General features: G+C 34.5%; 1 protein-coding gene across 6 annotated transcripts in view; it reads left to right on the top strand.

Annotated features, from left to right (window-relative positions):
• The window catches only part of LOC109050005 (RNA-binding Raly-like protein), a 121,729-nt gene that overhangs the window by 99,611 nt on the left and 2,786 nt on the right, over positions 1-19,332 (top strand). For 5 of the 6 annotated variants that reach the window (XM_042752469.1, XM_042752471.1, XM_042752466.1 and 2 more), the window contains 4 exons: positions 7,950-8,025; positions 10,761-10,808; positions 11,466-11,644; positions 18,325-18,438. In XM_042752469.1, coding sequence (XP_042608403.1) covers positions 7,950-8,025; positions 10,761-10,808; positions 11,466-11,644; positions 18,325-18,438 — 417 coding nt within the window. The remainder of the gene's footprint in view (positions 1-7,949; positions 8,026-10,760; positions 10,809-11,465; positions 11,645-18,324; positions 18,439-19,332) is intronic. The other variant, XM_042752472.1, reaches the window with a different exon arrangement.

Here is a 19,332-nt window from a genome sequence, read left to right as displayed (position 1 = left end):
ACACATGTCTACAGGCTCCTGTCATATCTATATCTGAAAGACAAGACATCATCATAATGCTGAATCCATTACTGAAGTGGTTTGATATGTGAATTTGCAACCCTTGGCAATTCTATTATGTGTTATTGCAGTATGATGGTTGTGTTTTGATATTTTGGCCATTCGGAGCTGAAATGATCCATCTTGACCAAATGGACTGTGTCATTGTTCTCATCTAATGTTACACTGAGCCAGAATCAATTGAGAAACTTAACTTCCACCAGAGACAGGTTTCTTTTAATGGTACTTTCATGACCATTGTCCTCCTCTTCTTCCTCCTCCTCCTCCTCCTCCTCATCATGGCAGATTGGTGCAGGTAGTCCATTAGCAGCAACTAAACTTGAGATGCATGTTAAACAATGACATTGTGCACATAAAAATGTGTTATGAACAGAGATATTGTAGTTAACTAAAACTAAAACCATAAAATAAATGTGAACTGAACTAAAATTGAAACAAAAATGAAAATAAACTATATTAGACATATTTAAAAATAAAATGTTGGCTAAAAATGTAACCACATTTATAATTAAAATTGAAAATAATAAAAATGAATTCAAAATATTAATACAAAACTATAATGCTATATATGTGTTAACATAATAACACTGATTATGATGTTATGATTCTTATGTTTTTTAAAAGAAATTTGCCAAACTTTGGGACCAAACTGTCACACTTTGGGACCATTTAAAATTAATTTTTAAAAACAAACTGTCACACTTTGGGACCATTTAAAATTAATTTTTAAAAAAAAATAAAAACAAACACATAAAAACACAAACTGTCACACTTTGGGACCATTTAAAATAAACTTTTAAAAATAATGAAAAACTAGCATATTCTTATACACTGAAAAACATTGGTGCTAAAACAATTTTCACACAGAAATTGTTAGTAGATTTCACAATTATTTACAAGGAAACAGCCAGTAACACAATGAATTAAATGTAAAATTTTAAAGTGGAAAAATATAAACTTGAAAAAAAATTACTTTAAGACAAAAAAACATCTTACGTAAAACATACTCTTAATAATCTTTTTTTACTGTGTAAATTTGAACCTACAGTACATGATCTTGTGATAAAACTCAAATTCTTTTTATATTTTTATAGAGTATTACTTCAATTTGAGCAAGACCATTTGAATGTTAATGTGACCGTATTTGACATCCTAAAACAGACCGGTAACCGTATTCACATCCCCACACTACAACACAACCATACATAAACTAAGAAAACCATAATAACACCAAAAAAACCACAACACAAAAAAAGTAGAAATTTCTACATTTATGAACAGCCCCACACTACTTTGCATCCCTCTTGACATTCAGATGTGCAAATTAAGACAATGATCTAGGGTTGTTGTTTCTGCTCAGTTACTAATAATAGAGAGATTTCATTGTGCTATTTTTATTAGGAAATCTTTATGAAACCTCCAAGTTCAGACTAACAGTTCCTTCGGGGCCTGTTGTCTATTGTGTGATAACCCTGTCAGTGCAAGTTTATAGATCTCAGAGCCACCATGCACATCTGACGGATGGATTTGACCTGGTCATCCCACTGGGCTGTGAGTGTGACGGTGATGAGTGTGGACTTTGTCCCAACCAACAGCTGTTGAAATTTCACAAGAATTCCTTGTAGTTGCATGTCCTCTGGCCTCAAACGAAATTTCTATACACAGACAGCCAAAATTGCATGGTAAAGTAATGCTTCTATTCATATACTGAACTTTTAATCCAAACCAAACTCCCCTGCACATGTAAATATTCAATAGTATTAGAGCTGTCATCATCAATTAATCGTGTAATACATTGCATCCTGCTCTGGTCTTGTAAATTCCCTAAGCCCAGCTGTTGTACCTGTTGGTGCCATTAAATTCCAGCTAGGTGTATGGCAGATGGATTAATTCAATAGTGACAGGAAAACAAAGACAGTTTCTTAGGAGACACAGAATGAGTGGAAAAGCTTTATGAGACACGAATACTTCAAAAAATGAAGTATCCTTGGGTTGTAAATGTAAAAAGAATGTGCTCTCCCGAGATAAAACATGTGCTTTCTTTCACTGCGTCTGCAATTCTTGTTCTTAATTTTGTGGAAATCCTAGCCAATCAGAATGTAGGCTATTTAGAATAATAGGCACAATGCAAGGGGCCTTGATCGGTTTGTAGTTCAAATACAGTGTTTTTTTTTTTCTTCTAAATTGCACCATTATAAAATGTTACGCTCTTCCACAAAACTGGCAGCTAGAAAAATTAACCATTAAAGATATTACAGATACTGTACAGTATGTACAATTTTGGTGACTTTATATTTTACAGTCTATTTATATCATTAAAAAATTATATGAATGGCAAGCTAATTGAATGACTTAAATCTGCCTTGTACCTTATTATTTAAAGTACTTAAAAATGATATTTTCAGATGTAATTTAATATGCAGGTTGTTAATAATATATTATTATTCATACTAATATTTATTAATATTTTAAATCAGCTTTTTTTCATTTCATCTTAATTTTACTTTGCGTTTTAGAAATTTTATGAACTTTTGTTTTTAAAATATTTCTATTTAGCTTCAGTTTATTTATATTTCAGTTTTATTTATTTTCTTTTCTTAATTTTAAAAATTGTAAAAATCAGGAAAATTGCAGTGGTTGTCAATAAATATCTTTTTTTTCTGTATATGTTAATTTTATAATAAAACAAAACAATATTTTTTTATCCTAACCCTAACATTTTAACATTTCTTTTTCCTATGTGTCACAAGTCTTTAAAGCCAAGCTAGACTATGAATACTGTGGTTTAGTTCTAAAATCTCTTGCTGATCTTTGGTTCAAAGTGTGGTAACAGGATTTTTTTAGGATGAGTACTTTACCGTAACTGATTTCGTGCAAAGGAAATTTCTTCAGACAGATTATCATCAAAAGGCATGATCGCCTCATATGGCCGGATTACCAGAGCTAACGTGCACTGGAGATGTTTATGTTTGCTTTAGCTGCTCACATCTCGCCGCATGCGTCTGATCACCGGCTATAAACCCGTTAACACCCTGATCCCTCAGGCGCCTGCAGTGCTTCATTATTTACTCATTTAAAGCAGAGTTTGTGCTTGATGTCTTGGCTTTTCATCACAACATCATACTGTCTGCATACTGTCAGAGTTAGGTTTGCCTATGCAGTGCTGAGCTTTAACATTTCTCTGACCAACTCATGTAGATGCAACTGTACAACTTCAAGAAATAAAGTGGAGATGAGTGTTGCCAGACGTGGCACATTTAATTAGGTCAGTAAAGGAATTTTAAATGAATGCATAAGTAAACCATGGAAAATCTCTGCATGGACTCTTTTGTGGTCGTTACATGTGCTGTTAAAGGAAAAGTTCATGCAAAAAGGAAATTAGCATAATTTATTCACCTGGATGACTTGCTTCCCTTCGCACAACATAAAAGATGTTTGCATGTTCATGGCGATCTTTTGTTCAGTTTCCAAATAGCACCTTAAATGTAGATGAGATGAGAATGGGATGCTGTGTTTTGCTGGTGATAGTACTGAGAAAGATAGACATGTACACCACATTTCATGTTATATCATCAGATACATAATTATCAGTGTGCCTCCTGCTGAATATCAGGTTTTAAATAGATGCCACATGGAGATGTACTGTATATGGCTGGTAGAGTGCGCATGTTCACGTGTGTGTGTGTGTGTGTGTGTGTGTGTGTGTGTGTGTGTGCGCTATATTTATGTGTGTGAGCGTGTACCTTACGCTTGTTGTGACTTTCAGACGTGACAGTGTACTAAATGGAAGAAAATGAAGGGTTGGCTGTAAGCAGCAGTCTGCTTGTTCTTCTGTTTAGCAAGCAGTAAAACAGATGGCAACTGATGCTAAATCAGAACCCAGCTGGGGTATATATATATATATGTTAGACAGCTCACTGGAATACTTGATTCTAATTGGTCAGTATATAGATCTGCAAATGTTAAATTAAATTACTGCACTGTAGTTACATCTATAATTTATTTCTTTTACAATTTAAACTTGAAATATCCAATAGATTTATTTTATTTTATTTTATGAGGCTATCATTTTTTCCCAGTGTGTGTTTGTTTCCTCCATTGCATTCCAGTTTTAAACAGAATAATAGCTATGCACAAATGTTACTTGTAATTAAAATAGTTTGATTCTGTTCGTTTCACATCCATTCCACACATATTTCAGTTTCACCGATCGCCCCTTCTCTCTCTCTCTCTCCTTCTTTTGATCTCAGAAAATGATTACAACTTAATGCAGTGGTTCTCAAATGGCTTTACAATGGACGAAAAGTCGATAACAAAAATAACATAACACAGAAAACCACACGCCCACAAACAATAAAAAAAACAAAACAAAATATGAAGAATAGGAAAATTACCATTTTGTGATACATAAACAAGACCAGAAATGTGATTTACTGAACACACACTGGGATAAGTATTGCAGTAGTATTAGCCTTATTGCTTAGTGACCAAAATACAATAGAGTTTGATTGGATGCACAGCTGAAGATGTTTGTCTTATTTTTTAAAAAGTTGATAAGCTTATTTGTATTGTTTGGTTACATTCTTTTCATTTACATTTTGCATTGTTTCCCTGATATCCACAACCAAACCAGAACAAGCCTGTGTTAATAGACCGGAGATTCAGAAGAGATCCTGACCCCATCGTTTCCACGCGACAAACCCTCTGTGTAGTTATTCTTTGCATAGTCTACCACTGCACAGAAATTGCAGCATTTTTGTGATTTAATGGTTGTACACTACCGTGTTTGTGGTGTATTTGTAAGGTCAAACTGATAAGAGATCAGACAAGCTGCAGAAAGATGGAGGTTATTCTTTATTCAGAGAAAAAAAGGAGCATGATATACAGAAAAAAAACAGCTCTTCATTCTTGAGAATTGTTGCCTGTCGGATTAAAATGATTACACTGGAGACTGTCTCATCACGTTAACTACGGACATGTTCCACCAATTTTTGATATATATATTTTTTTGTCATTTGGAATTTGCTTGAAAAGTGTGCTTGTGCATATCTTTCTTTAAAACTAATAGCACTCAGTTTGAATACTTTTTCTAATGGCATGCCATTTGTGTCCTTTTGAAGTCTCAAAATACTTTTTGTTAACACTTCTTATGTTAAATAACAAAGGTTTGTGAATAAGGACTTGGTTTTGAATAGGACTTGTTTCAGATGCCGCACATGTCTCTTTGTGAGTGTCCGTCTCAATGAAAAGCTTTCATGGTGCTACGATCCAAACAGTGAAAAAGCTCCACTCTCCCTCAGCCAGCGAAGGGTTCAGGACCACGGAGAGCTTCTCGTGGCTCGGCCTGTCTCCAGGCAACCATTAGAAGTCCGGCGAACAGATGCAGATGAATGAAAATTTTCCCTTGTGGCCAGAGCTACGTCCCCTCTGTGCCTACCATCAGTCATCAAAAAATGAAAAATAGACGTCACTCTCTTGCATCTCTCTACTTTATTGGACAGATGCCCTTGCACGGGTACCGCATACATCTGAAGCAAGCAAACAAATGCTTTATTAAATGGGAATCAGAGCCTGATTTCTCATAAAAGCATGCTGTTTGCAGAAGTGACGTTGGCTAGGCCACGTCTGAGTCACTTTGTGAGATGATGTGCTTGAGCATTTACCCCAGATCTGCATATATAACAGGATTTATAGGACAATCCTGTTTACAGGACAAATTTTATCTTCTCGTTTTAATCCAGTAACCCCAAGAAATGCAAGAAGCTTTGTAAACATGAAAAACGTCCTTGTTTATGTTCAGTGTAATTGTTAAAGGCCAAAAATTTGTTTTTCTTCATCTGAACAGATTTTGAGAAATTTAGCTTTATATCACTTGCTCACCAGTGGATACATTGCAGTGAATGGGTGCCATCAGAATGAGAGTCCAAACAGCTGATAAAACATCACAATAATCCATAAGTAATGGACACGACTCCATCATTAACATCTTGTGAAGCGAAAATCTGCATGTTTATTACAAACAAATCCATTATAAAAACATTTAGTCTAGTGAAATGTTGTCTTATCTGAATCAGGAGAGAAATATGCACAGATCAGGCACCGTTTACAAGTGAAAACAGGCTACAACAGTTCTAAACAAATATGTTGGTTGATTTTGATTTCAGAGGGCAACAGGAGATTGATTTGTTCACTGAAGGAAGTGTTATTATGAATTATGGACTCATATGATGGTTTAAAGAGTAATGATGCATTTAATACAAACACCAAGTTTTTTCACTTCACAAGGTGTTCATTTTAAGGACTGGAGTAGTGTGGATTATCGTGATGTTTGGACTCTCATTCTGATGGCACCCAATCACTGCATAGGATCCACTGGTGAGCAAGTGATGTATAATTTTCACAGCTCAACTGTTACTAACCACTAGGCACAGTCTGTCCATATCTATCAGTGTGAGATATCAGAGCTGCAGTATAAAATGTGACTTTAACCATATCGCATTTATCTTAAAGCTGTTCTATGGGAGATCTTCCCCTCTGAATTCCCTTGTATTGCAGCGGTAGAGTGTTTTTGTGATAAATGCTGCAGACAGGAGTACTGGGTTGTGTGGATCAGATAGTTAAGATAAGTCTCACAGATGTTCTGTACTTTGTTCTAATGCTCAAGGATGATGGTTTGATAAAAAAATGCTTTAATGTACATATAGATGCACCAAGGTCAAGTGCTTCAGCATCCCTTCTCTTCCTATTCATCTCTTCTCTTTCTTTTACTGCGGCAGTGAAATTAAGTTGTTTTAGTATAGGTTTTCATCTGTAGTTATTTAAAAGATATACTGTATGGATAAACAGTGCACAAAATTGAGTGAAAAAAAAAATTACAAAAACACCAAAAAATATTAATAAAATAAATAAACAAAAAAAAATAATACACCACAAAAAAATAGAAAATTCCCTGAAATTTACTCACCCTCAAGCAATAAAGATGTTGATGAGTTTGTTTCTTCATTGGAACAGATTTGGAGAAATTTAGCATTACATCACTTGCTCAACAATGGACCCTCTGCAGTGAATGGGTGCCGTCAGAATGAGAGCTGATAAAAACAAGTAATCCACACATCCCCCAACCAACAACTAATGAATTGAAAAGCTAAAAACTTCTTAATAAAAAAAAAATATACAAACCAAAACTTACTACATTCGAAAAAAATACTAGTCCTTTTTCTGTAATGTTGCTTTATTCAGTCCTTTTTGGGTGAACTATTCCTTTAAAAATGTACCTGTATGAATGTCATTGCATTAGTTAACAAAATACCAAAACACGTGGCATTTGTTTTACAAGACAAAGGACAGCCCATGCATACTTTTCAAGCATAACATTTTGAATTATTAAAAACAAAATGGCACAAAATCACTACAGAGTTGCACCACATTACCTAAACTAACACTGCACCATTAATAGTTTTCCATGCAATGCCGATTCACAGAAAGTTCAATTCTAAAAAAGTAAAAAAGTTTGCCTGCTATATGTGAATTGTTTGTAATGGACTGCATTTCTCATATATATCTCATTCTAAGAAGTAGATTGCACAAAATCAGTTTTAGAGAACAGTTATTTGGGAAAACAAAATTCTTCAAAAACATTATATGAATACAGGATATTCTCCTTTTTTCACAATCCCATTGCTTTACAACCAAATTATTTGCAAAACATCAAACTGAACATCAAACAGGCACCACATTGTTCTACCCACCACGCTCGAGTCATTAAAGGCTGATTCAGAGAGAAGTTGCATGGATTATTATTGTTTGAAATCCAAAACCGACAACCTCAGTATGCAACGAGAACTCATTACTACAGGTGTTTGATTCTGAATTTTTCTGTGTTTCTGCAGATATTAACATGGCCGGAGAGCCTAAACCCTACAGGCCTAAAGCAGGATCCAAACGACCCCTGGCTGCTGTCTACAGGTGAGCGTTTCCTATTAAATATAGGTAGGCACTGTATCTATATATACATAGACTACAAATGGACTGTGCATTTTACTTCAGATAACATACTGCAGTGTAAATGAAATGTATTTGCTGCTCTTACATGCTCAAATTTCTGGTTTGTGTGGCGGAATGAAGCCGTCAGCACATTTGTCATATTATAATGAATCCAGATAACAAAATATCCCACATTACTCAGATTAACATAACATAAGATCAATCGCTCTGAACCCCTGCGATTATCAGCACATTCGTTCAATCGCTGAAGTTGCAATTGTGTCTCACAGGTTTGGTTAGATGGTTGAACCCTTATAGGAAGCGAAAAGCTCTCCAGACACGTCAGTGAAAACTAACCAAGCAGAAAATGAGTGAAAAATCAATGTTTGAAAAGGTATTAGGCATTTGCTGCTTTATTGACAAGCTTTTGTAGGGATTCAGAGCTTTTTATAGTGAACAATACATACTAACTAAAGCTAAATAAATAGCGACTGGACTGTGAAACAATTACTGGATTAGCGCTGTTTATGTTTTTGCCACTTTTATTAGCACTTAGAAAAGAATAATTGAATCATGGTAATGAGACATCAAATTATGGATTTTTGGCAGTTCAATTACTTATGAGCCTGAAAGAGAGTCTATCCAAGGACTTTAGCTTTTTTGGATCTTTGTTTGTGTTATATGATTGTATTTTAACTTTAGCTGATACTTGGTTTTTAATTCTTTATTTCTCGCTCTCATTATATTTTTTGAAATTCATTAAGTCTTGATTTGCATTTCAAATCAACTAATTCAAACCAATCCATTATGTAATCTGAGGTAGGCCTAATTAGGAGAGTAGAACAGGAGCAAACCAACAAAGAAGAGCTTTGAATGTTAATTAGTTTGGAATGAAATGGTCAGAGAAACGAAGAGATGCCTATAATAGAATATAATGAGTTAGATGACCCGAAATCATCCTCATTCCAGTTTCTACAGTTGACAGGCTATTCATAATATGCATGACATATATTTAAATACACAATTGCATTAAGTTTGACCTTGTTTGCATCCTTAATTGCTGTCCTGATGTTATTGTGCACAATTAATCATTAGTGCATGTTATGGAAATAGGAAAACAATATAAATGAACATTCATTTATAAATTAACATTAAAAAGTTGAACCTTAGAATATTAAACCCATAATTTAATTCTATAATTGAATTTCTATATACATACAGTATGTGTGTGTGTGTATAATTAGACTATATATATATATATATATATATATATATATATATATATATATATATATATACATATATATATATATATACATATATATATATATATATATATATATTAAATACATATTCATATTTTATATTTAATTATAAATATTTACTGATTTATTTTTAACATGGCAACATTTTATATAACATTCTGAAATAATATAATTTTTACTTCTGATTTGTGAGTAATGTAACAGTGTGATGGAAGAGTTGTAATTGGTTATGTGTGTAGGCTAAGATGGTGAAGATGAGGGGCAGCTTTAGGCCTCAGGTGTAAGGTATGGTTTGATAGAAATGAATGTACATGTGTATAATGGCTGTGTTTGATCTGACAGAGATGGATGTATATGTGTATAATTATGTGTATGGTTTGACAGATATTAATGTATATATGGATAAATGTGTATGTGTGGGGAATGTTGAGAAGACAGTATGGGGAGAAGGGGAAAACTTAGGACTAAGTTAGTTTATTAATTTTTTCATCAAAATTCTGTAAGATTTCAGTGTCCCATGATGTATCAGATATAGTGTTGTGTTGCATGTGATTGGTGTAAGTGATTTTAGATGCCTGGAAATTTGGTGGAAAAAACACCTAAAAATAGATAGTATGTGCATTGAGAAGCTTGTTTTTATTTTAATGATTTACAATAAGCGACACTGGAGAGCATTCCATCTTCTGTTTGACCTGCCAAGATGCTCAGCCAGCCTATAGCACCAAAAATGACGTAAAAAGAAAATATGTAAGATTCAACACTATTTATAGCAAATTAAATAAGCTTTACATTTGAACTCCTTTCAAGATGTTCTTCATTCTGAAATTAGTATTCATTTTCAGTTCAACTTACGGCACAAACAAATGCTAAAAATTTAAGCTGTAAAGAATTCAAAATAGCGTTTTCATTAATTTTCTATTGCACTCCACTGTACATGAAATAAAAATGACTGAAGAAGCATCCCTGTTACTTACCTTGTCAGTTGACATTATAAGTCTTCTGAAGTGCTGGAGCTCTTAGGGGTTCACACAAAGTTTACCGGTTGAAGTGGAAGTAGGGGTCACACACAAACTGGAGAGTGTCTGCCTCACTGTCAGGATCTAAAACAAGCCAAAGTCTAACTCCAGGAGGTTTCTAACTGTAATTAATAAACCAAGCCGCTTTGATTGCTGCTGTAACTGTGTTTATGGGAGCTCTGCATGATGTCTGAAGGCTGAAGATATTATTGATTTGTCTGTTAGCAGGGTGTTTAAATAGCGTGTAGATGGATGGGACTGTTGTCAGATGATTTAAATCTCAGGTATAAATTGATTAGTGTTCAAATGTAAAATCTTCCTGTCAGATCAATTGAGCTGTAAATATAAGTCTAAATCAAAGGGCTAATTTGCCCTCCATCACATCTTGACATAGCAAATCGCACTTTACACTGTGCCTTTGTTTTGTCTTTTTCAGTGGTTATGAATTTGATTATGATTACTACAGGGATGATTTCTACAATAGGTATGTATGCATTTATTTACCATTCATTTGACTGCACACATTTTGAAACACTCGAGTCCTTCAGCAGCATGATCTTTCATGTATGACTTTAAGCTTTGTCAGTATGTAAAGATAAAAAGATGCATACAAATATATGAACGTAATCAACTATGGCATTAACAGAAAATCAGTGATTTTATTTCTCTTAATCACCTACAGTTTGTCCTTGGAAGAATTTAAGTGAAAGCAGATGAAAATTCATAAGCTTCGAGTAAATGGAGCTTGTCTTTAATTTCTAAAAAGGCCTGTTTTATTTTGCTCTTTTCGTTCTTATGATCTCATTTTTTATTAGCAGAGACATTTACTAAATGTCAGCTGGGTGGAGAGCTGTGAATATCCAGGAGAGATTGATGCGAGAGCAAGGGCATGTGCCTTTGTTTGACATTTTCTTGTACCTCCCTTCCTTTCTGTAACTTCTTTTGAAAAATTCGCCTGCCATGATGACGAATTTCAAAAGTAGCTCTGGTAATTGCAGGGAAACCAGAAACTAGGAGTCAGAAATGTTTTCGGGGGTGAAAAACCTTTTCGAATTCCATAGAATTCAGAATCAAAAGCTTGGTTTTGAGTGTTAATGATGTTCTGAACTGCACATCTTCTTTGGTTCTTTTATCCGGTTAGGCTCTTTGACTATCACGGACGGGTGGCTCCTCCTCCGAGGGCAGTGATTCCTCTGAAGCGTTCGCGAGTGGTGCTTCCATCCACTCGACGCGGGAAGAGTTCATTCCCTATCAAAACCTCCTCCTCCTCTTCCTCAAGACCCCCATCATCATCATCGTCCTTCTCCTCTGGGATGAAATGTAAGCCATAATAAATGTCAAGTAAATGTCTAAATATAAAGAAAACTTAGAACTCAATACAATTTCACAAAATAACTTTCACAAAATATTTAACTGCTAATTTCATAATTTTATTGAGTAAACACAATGTTGAATTTAGATACACTTTAAGGAAAGAAAGAAAAAAAAATGCAATTATTCAGTACTTTTTGTGCATTTATTCTTGTAGTGAATATGTGTGCAAATATATGACAGGTCAGTTTCTCGCAGACATGTTGCTCTTTTCTCTTCACAATGGTACACACTGTCCTTTTCTCCCCTCAGCCTGTCTGAAAGCACAGAAACCAATATTAGAGTACATGCAGTTATAAACAAACACTATTTCAGGCTCAGTATACAGAAACAAGATATTCAGTTTTTTCAGACTGCACAGAAAATGTTATGCATTTAATAAAATAAATATATATATCTAATTGTTTAGCCATAAATAAATAATAAGATTTTTTAATATTTATATATTATCAACTGCCTGATTTATTTTGATGTTGTCATAAAATACCTATTTTTCCAATATCAAGTTAGATATCTAAGTGTTTAGCTTTATCTGCATACATACAGTATACTGACATAAGGTGATGCTCTATAGCAAAACTCAACTGTTTGATTTCTTGCATTATTGCAAAAGGAAAGCTAAATTATCTCTCTCTACTCTGCTAAATGCAACTACAATACATAAAGGTATTAAGATATTATAAACATTAACATCATGATTTTCTGTAAAGCTGCTGTGAAACAATATGAAAATTTGACTTGATTGAAGATTGCAAATGCCACTTGGGAAAAAAATGTCATGAATGCCACTTGACTTGGTATTTTGGTGTGTAATGCAATGACATTCATGTGTTTTTATACTTCTACTGCAAAAGGACAGTAATAATACAGTGCATGTTGCAGGAATCACTCCCACAGATCCACAATGCGCTTTACACCGTTAGATCACTGAACTCTGGCTTTAGCAGTCTGTGGCACACTATATGAAATCCATGAGCTGCAAACTGCTGGTTTGTTGTCAGGCACAGGCCAAACATGACGGTCAGTAGCTCTCTCTTACAGGTTACACCGAGTGAAAAGACACTTTTTATATTTCATGGGAGCAAAAATCAAGAACATATTGATTTTTGTAAGCACAGAGCATTCTGAGACTTGAGGCCATCTGAAACGCTCCTTTAATTCTGCCTGGGATGCGAGCCAAACGGCAAGACAGAACATCATGCGGTCGTGTTTGTAAATTAGAATTCATAACACTAATGCAGATTTTATCTCTAACCCACAAGTAGCAGCTTTCACAGCATCTGTCAGCATCCCGCCGTCTCCTCCGAGCGCGGAGCTCAGAAGTCGAGATTAGCCGTGGTGCGTGACACTAATGCTCTTAGCTGTAGTGCTTTGGCTTCTCCGGGTGCTTTTCTTATATCAGTGCAATTCACGGGCAAAAATATCCATGGCATGTACACAAAAGTGCCACTGTTTACCTTAATCTGCATTTCACTGGAGTTCTCCCTTCTCTTCACAGCGCAAACTGGAGATTAGCTTTATTCAACACCGAAATGGCATTTAATTTGGCTCAAAAAGTTTACTTTGGCTGTTTTGTTTAAAACCACATGAAAATGCAGTCGTTCTCTGTTTAAGATCAGAATTGTGATGTTTTTTCATTACCGCCAGAAAGCACTGATTGCTATGTAGTAGAGGAGACCTGAAAACACACAACTACTGCAATTTGTGTCCCAAATAGAGGTCAGCCACAAACTAGAGTGACATGAATAGCAAAACCTGTTTTATTTGCCTGTCTGTGAAATCATTTCTGGAATTTGACTTGCGCTGTGACATGCTGTATTCCATCTCAGTATTTTAAACAGGATTTTACTAATTCTATTATGCATGAAGCTTTTGTGGCCTCATATTAATACCATGAGCCTGCGTGGAATATTTTGACTTTTTAATTTGTCACACTATAAAAACTAACTAAAACTAACTCATATAAAAAAAAAAAAAAAAAAAAAAATGGTACAGGTGTAGGACATAGGAAATAGCGCAGACCAGGGCTAGTAATCAAACTTTTTATTTCTCATGGTAAGAACATTGCAGATTTTTTAATGTTTTTGAATAAAGTCTCTTACGCCTACCAAGACTGCATTTATTTGATCAGAAATACAGTAAAAACAGTAATATTGTGAAATATTATTAAAATTTCAAAATACTGTTTTCTACTTTAATTAATACATTTTAAAATGTAATTTATTCCTGTGATGGAAAGCTGAATTTTCAGCATCATTACTCAAGTCTACAGTCACATGATCCTCCAGAAATCACCCTGATATGCCAATTTGCTGCTCAAGAAACATTTCTTATTATCATCAGTGTTGAACACAGTTGTATTACATAATATTTCTGTGGAAACAATGCATTTTTGCTTATGATAAATAGAATAAGTAGATTCTATGATAAATACAAAGTAAAAAAAAAAAGAACAGTATTTATTTGAAATAGAAACTTTGTAACATTATACATGTCTTTACTGTCACTTTAGATCAATTTAATGCATCCTTGCTGAATAAAAGTATTTATTTCTTAAAATAAATAAAAAAATATGATATTATGGTATTCCGATCTTGTTTAAAGAACAGAATTCACAGAAATGATTATAATTAAGAGAGCTTAGAAGTTACCTTACTGAGATATAGAGTTTGTGACAGCTAGTCCCTGCCTCCCCTAGACTTTTCATTACATTTTAATCTAGAGTCTTGATCTTGGAAAACAACATGTTGTGCGTCGTAATCCACCGCATTTCATGTACGGCGCGTCACACATCCTCTAAAAGATTCACAAGTAAACAGCTTGAATCAAGTGATAAAGAGAAAGTTTTACAAGCCGTTGTCATCTGTCAAAAACAAATTGATGCTCAGCTAGTGTTTCGTGGGTTGCCCAGATTAAAACTCTTTCAGAATTCACATTTGCAAACCTTAAAGGCAATTTTTGGACATGTGTTGTATTTGGAGCTTCGGAGCAATTTGAATGGTTGCACACAGACACGTTCATTGAATTTCAGTAGATGCGACACTCTGTCAACTGAACACCTACACACGCAGAGCTTTCTGCCTCGGGCGGGTGATGGCAGGTGACACCATTTTGTGAGGTAGGGGAAAAGCTGGCAGCGGTGTGACAGCAGTGCTGGGTCACGCTGTGTTATCAGGACTGAAGGCGGTGACAGCAAAACGACAAGCTTCAGCTTTCTCAAGGAGAGGAACGGCTCGAAAAATACTGGGAAATACAGGCTAATGAATTTTTCAACAAAGCGTTTATATGTATCCTGGAGCTCCAATTATCATGAAGAAGCAGGTTTTTTGTGTCAAGAGGTGCTGCTGAAGGTTTTGTCATAGAGGTCCATTCAACCCACGCTGCAATTCCCAGTCATTTTTCGAGCGTCGTTTAGTATACAGAATTAAAGTAGGTGATGTTAGAAATTTTTTTTTTTTTTTTCGCCCGTCAGTGAAAATCATTCCTAAACGATTCATTGTTTTGTGAATTATTAAATAACTCGATCATAAAGACATAGCGTCCCTGAACGAATGAGCTTTTTTAAACAAATTCATTTGAATGAATGACTCACTCATAAAAGACAGTCGACTGTTTTAGGGATGAATAAACTTGTTAAAATTTTTGTATTTAATAAATAATGTAAATTAACAAGGTATTTAAACTGATCTTTTAAATGATTCAAGGACTCATTCATAAAGAAGCCTCTTGTTTAGTTCCTGGGTGAATTAGTATTTTTGGTTGAATGAACCATTCAGTGACTCTCTCATAAAGATAGTCTGGTATTTCACTAATTTATTAGTCTTAAACAAATCACTAAAATGAATGATTCAATGACTTATTTTAAAAAAATGTGTTTTGAAACAGTGTTTTTGAACAGGTCAATTATAAATAATTCAAAGGCTTAATCATTAAAAACAGTTACTGGAGTTTTTGAATAAATCTCTTGAATTAATAAATTGAATGATTCAAGGACTTGTTCATAAAGAAGCCACTTGTTTAGTTCTTGCATGAATCAGTATTTTTGGTTGAACAAATTGGTTGAACGAAACATTCAGTGACTCTCTCATAAAGATAGTCTAGTATTTCACAAATGAATTAGCATTTTTAAACAAATCGCTTGAATGATTCAATGACTCATTAAAAAAGTGTTGTTTCATTTGTAGATGAAACAGATTGTTTTTTAACAGATTGATTGAATGATTCAAAGGCTTAATCATAAAAACAGTCAATTGAGTTTTTTATTGAATCTCTTGAATTATTAAAATGAATGATTCAAGAAGCCCCTTGTTTTGGTCCTGCCTGAATTAGTATTTTTGAGCAAATTGGTTGAATGAACCATGACTCTCCCAAACAAACTGTTTGACTGAATGATTCAATGAAGAATCTCCTGAATGAATAATTTAATGTAAAGATCAGTGCCAATTCTGGACTTCTGGGGGCCCTACGCAAAACTGTGTCGGTGGAGTGGGGTATGGGTGGTTATGAACGAATGAATGAAAACGCATTTGTCCGTGTTTCACTCGGTCTCAAATCGCACTCGCGGAACGTGCTTGAGAAACAGTGTCTCTTCCACAGCCAAATTCAAAAAACGAAACTACAATTAAATCATCTTTGAGAGCAAGGGGGCCCCCTGGTGTTTCGGGGGCCCTATGCACCTTGCATATTTTGCATATAGGGAGGATCGGTTCTGGTAAAAATAGTACTAAGTTTAGTTCCTGAACGAATGATCAGCTTTTTTTTAAACTAATCAGTTGAATGAATGATTCAGCGACTCATTTTTAAAGACAATCTGTTGTTTAGTTGACAAATAATTCAACATTTTTGAATGAATCGGTTAATCATTTCATGTTTTGCTCCTGAATTAATTTGTTTTTGAATGAATTGGTTGAATAATTCAGTGACACACTCTTAGACAGTTTTTTGAATCAGCATTTTTGAGTGAATCATTTAAATGAATGATTCATTGACTCACTAGCCACCACCTACTAACATAAAGATGCAAATGCAGAAAGAGTCATACAAACAGATCTACAGAAAGTGAGGTTTGGGCCTGATTCCAAAACTCATGAAAGCAGGACATTCTACCTTCATGTGTCTGAAGACGTTTTTAAACTGATCCAGAGTTGGATACTATTTGCTACCCCTTTTTTCAGCATATTTGGGTTTTCATTTATGACCAAGGTCATTCTGGTCTGCCAAGAGAGGGCTGCTGATTTGAAGTGTTTATTAGATTCGGTGTGCGTTCATTGGTGTAGTCATCTGAGGGAGATTAACCTGACAGCTGTCAGATGGGGGGAAAAAGCAGTGGACATATTTAAAGCACTGAATATTCACAGAAATTAGCAGCATGAATTAAGCTAGCAGGCATTGAGCAGAGACTTTTTATCCCATGTGACACAGTGGATTCATTGCATGGAGAGTCTTTCAGGGTGACCAGGGGTTAAATGACTCATGAACTCAATGGTCTTAATGTCGGATTTTAAACTGTATAGTTTCTCTTTCGGACTGAACTACAAGGTAAGTGTTAGCAGACCAGATCTATTGCCAGGTTACAGTTGAAGACAAACATCTACAGTGTTAAAACATTTTTAAGTTAACAAAGCAAAGATTATCAGAGTATGTTTTACACAAAAATTAAGTCTATCTACAATGTGTTACATACTACTTACATACTATTTAAAGAAAATATATGTATGTATTTTGCAGAATATATATATATATATATATTTCTGTCATCTGTCAATATATATATATATATATATATATCTATATATATAATATATATATATATATATTAATATATATATATATATTATATATATATATATATATATATGGCTGTCATGACAATTCTCTGAGGGAATTTAAATGTTAATTTACATTACAATAAAAAATCATCTATACCTGCCGCAACAAACCCACAATAAAACACAAAACTAAATAACACAAAAAAACCAAAAACGAATCACCACATAGCAAATAAATATTGCTACTGCCAATATAACATACATGAAATAACCCCCATGTAGCATACACGAATCACCACATAGCAGATCTATACAGGTGGAGCTGGGGAAGGCGGAGGGTTTATGAAGCAAGGTGCAACTGCTACGGCAAACACTAGTCATATATTTGAATGTTGAGCAGCGAGCTCATTGGCTACCAATACAGGAGAGAACCAATCAGCTGTGCCATGTGATAATGATGTCATTAGGTCAGATTGAGTTAGACCTATCGTATTCCCAACTGGCTGAAAACATATATATATATATCATACAGACTGATAAAGCCAAAAAAAAAGCTTCAAACTTGATTATTTGTATTTCCAACAGGCTGAAAACAGGTCTTGTTAGGTTTTATCGACTGATAAAGCCATATCCATGAAAACACGTGGAGTAACATGGTCTTGCTAGCATTGGATTAGATTAGTGATAAAACTAAATTTAAAACAGCAGGACAGGGAATTCTTTGAACTCTTAGTTTAGAATCAGCAGCCCTGAAAGAGTTTTTAGACATGAATTGTCTGTGGTGATAGAAGGGTGAGCATGGATGCGCGGTTATCTCCTCAGATCTTGCCTCATGTGTGTTCATTGCATTTTGTTTTGCAGTGAAGTCCGATCAACTTCAGACTATCAAACGTGAACTGACTCAGATCAAGGTGAAGATTGACTCTCTTCTGGGCCGCTTGGAGAAGATCGAGAAACAGCAGAGATCCGAGTGCGGTAAGACAGACAGAGAACTATAAGAGAGCAGGAATAAAATCCTGTCTAGTGGGATAGGGTTGCAAACATCGGCTGTATGGGGAGAAATATTGGGAGTGTACATGTGCTATCCATCTCTGTGACAGCCAAGGAGACAGCAGCCAATTTATCAGAACTGTTATAAAGGCAATCTTGCACTGTTTTACTATAGCAAATCCCATTACGCTATGTTCGCCAGTAGATGAGAGCACTGTTTTCATCTAGCAGACACACTGAGGAAAGGCATAACACTAGTCGCACATTCATAAGTCAAATTTTAGGTCCATTGCATGTGCTTGAGCCATACAGATGCAAGAAAAAGAAAATTACAATTCTTTCATCATTTACTCTCCCTCGTGTCGTTCTAAACCCGTATTGCTGACTTTCTTTGGTAGAACTTCTACAATTTATTGTAATATAAAGTTTACTGTATATTTTCTAAGCAAATTTCTAAGGCCTCTAAATTATCAACCTGATCAAAATTTTGCAGAGAAACCTGTTGCACACAATCTATTACTTACTTGGCTTCTTTAATTTAATTGATAGTTTATACCTTTTTTTAGCAAGTAAAAAAATACTTTTATTATAATTCTAAAAACAGGTTGTTTCAATATTTCAAGATGAACACTGACAGGACTGAAACAATTAAGAACAATTTTATCCATACTTTTAAAATGTATTAAATATGATGTAGAGCTTTGAGCATAAAACTAAGCATTTAAATATCATAATAGTAATAATAGTAAGACATAACTTGAACCTATTTATATATATTTTATGTAAGTTGTCTGCTATACTATTATAAAGATCACATTGGTTTACATTATAAAAATTATTTAATAAAAATTGTATAATCAATATTTACTCTGTAAATTA

This window comes from Cyprinus carpio, chromosome B24 (genome assembly GCF_018340385.1).
Source record: "Cyprinus carpio isolate SPL01 chromosome B24, ASM1834038v1, whole genome shotgun sequence".
NCBI lineage: Eukaryota > Metazoa > Chordata > Actinopteri > Cypriniformes > Cyprinidae > Cyprinus > Cyprinus carpio.
The sequence above is the reverse complement of the archived record's forward strand: the minus strand, read 5'-3'. Positions and strand labels throughout refer to the sequence as shown.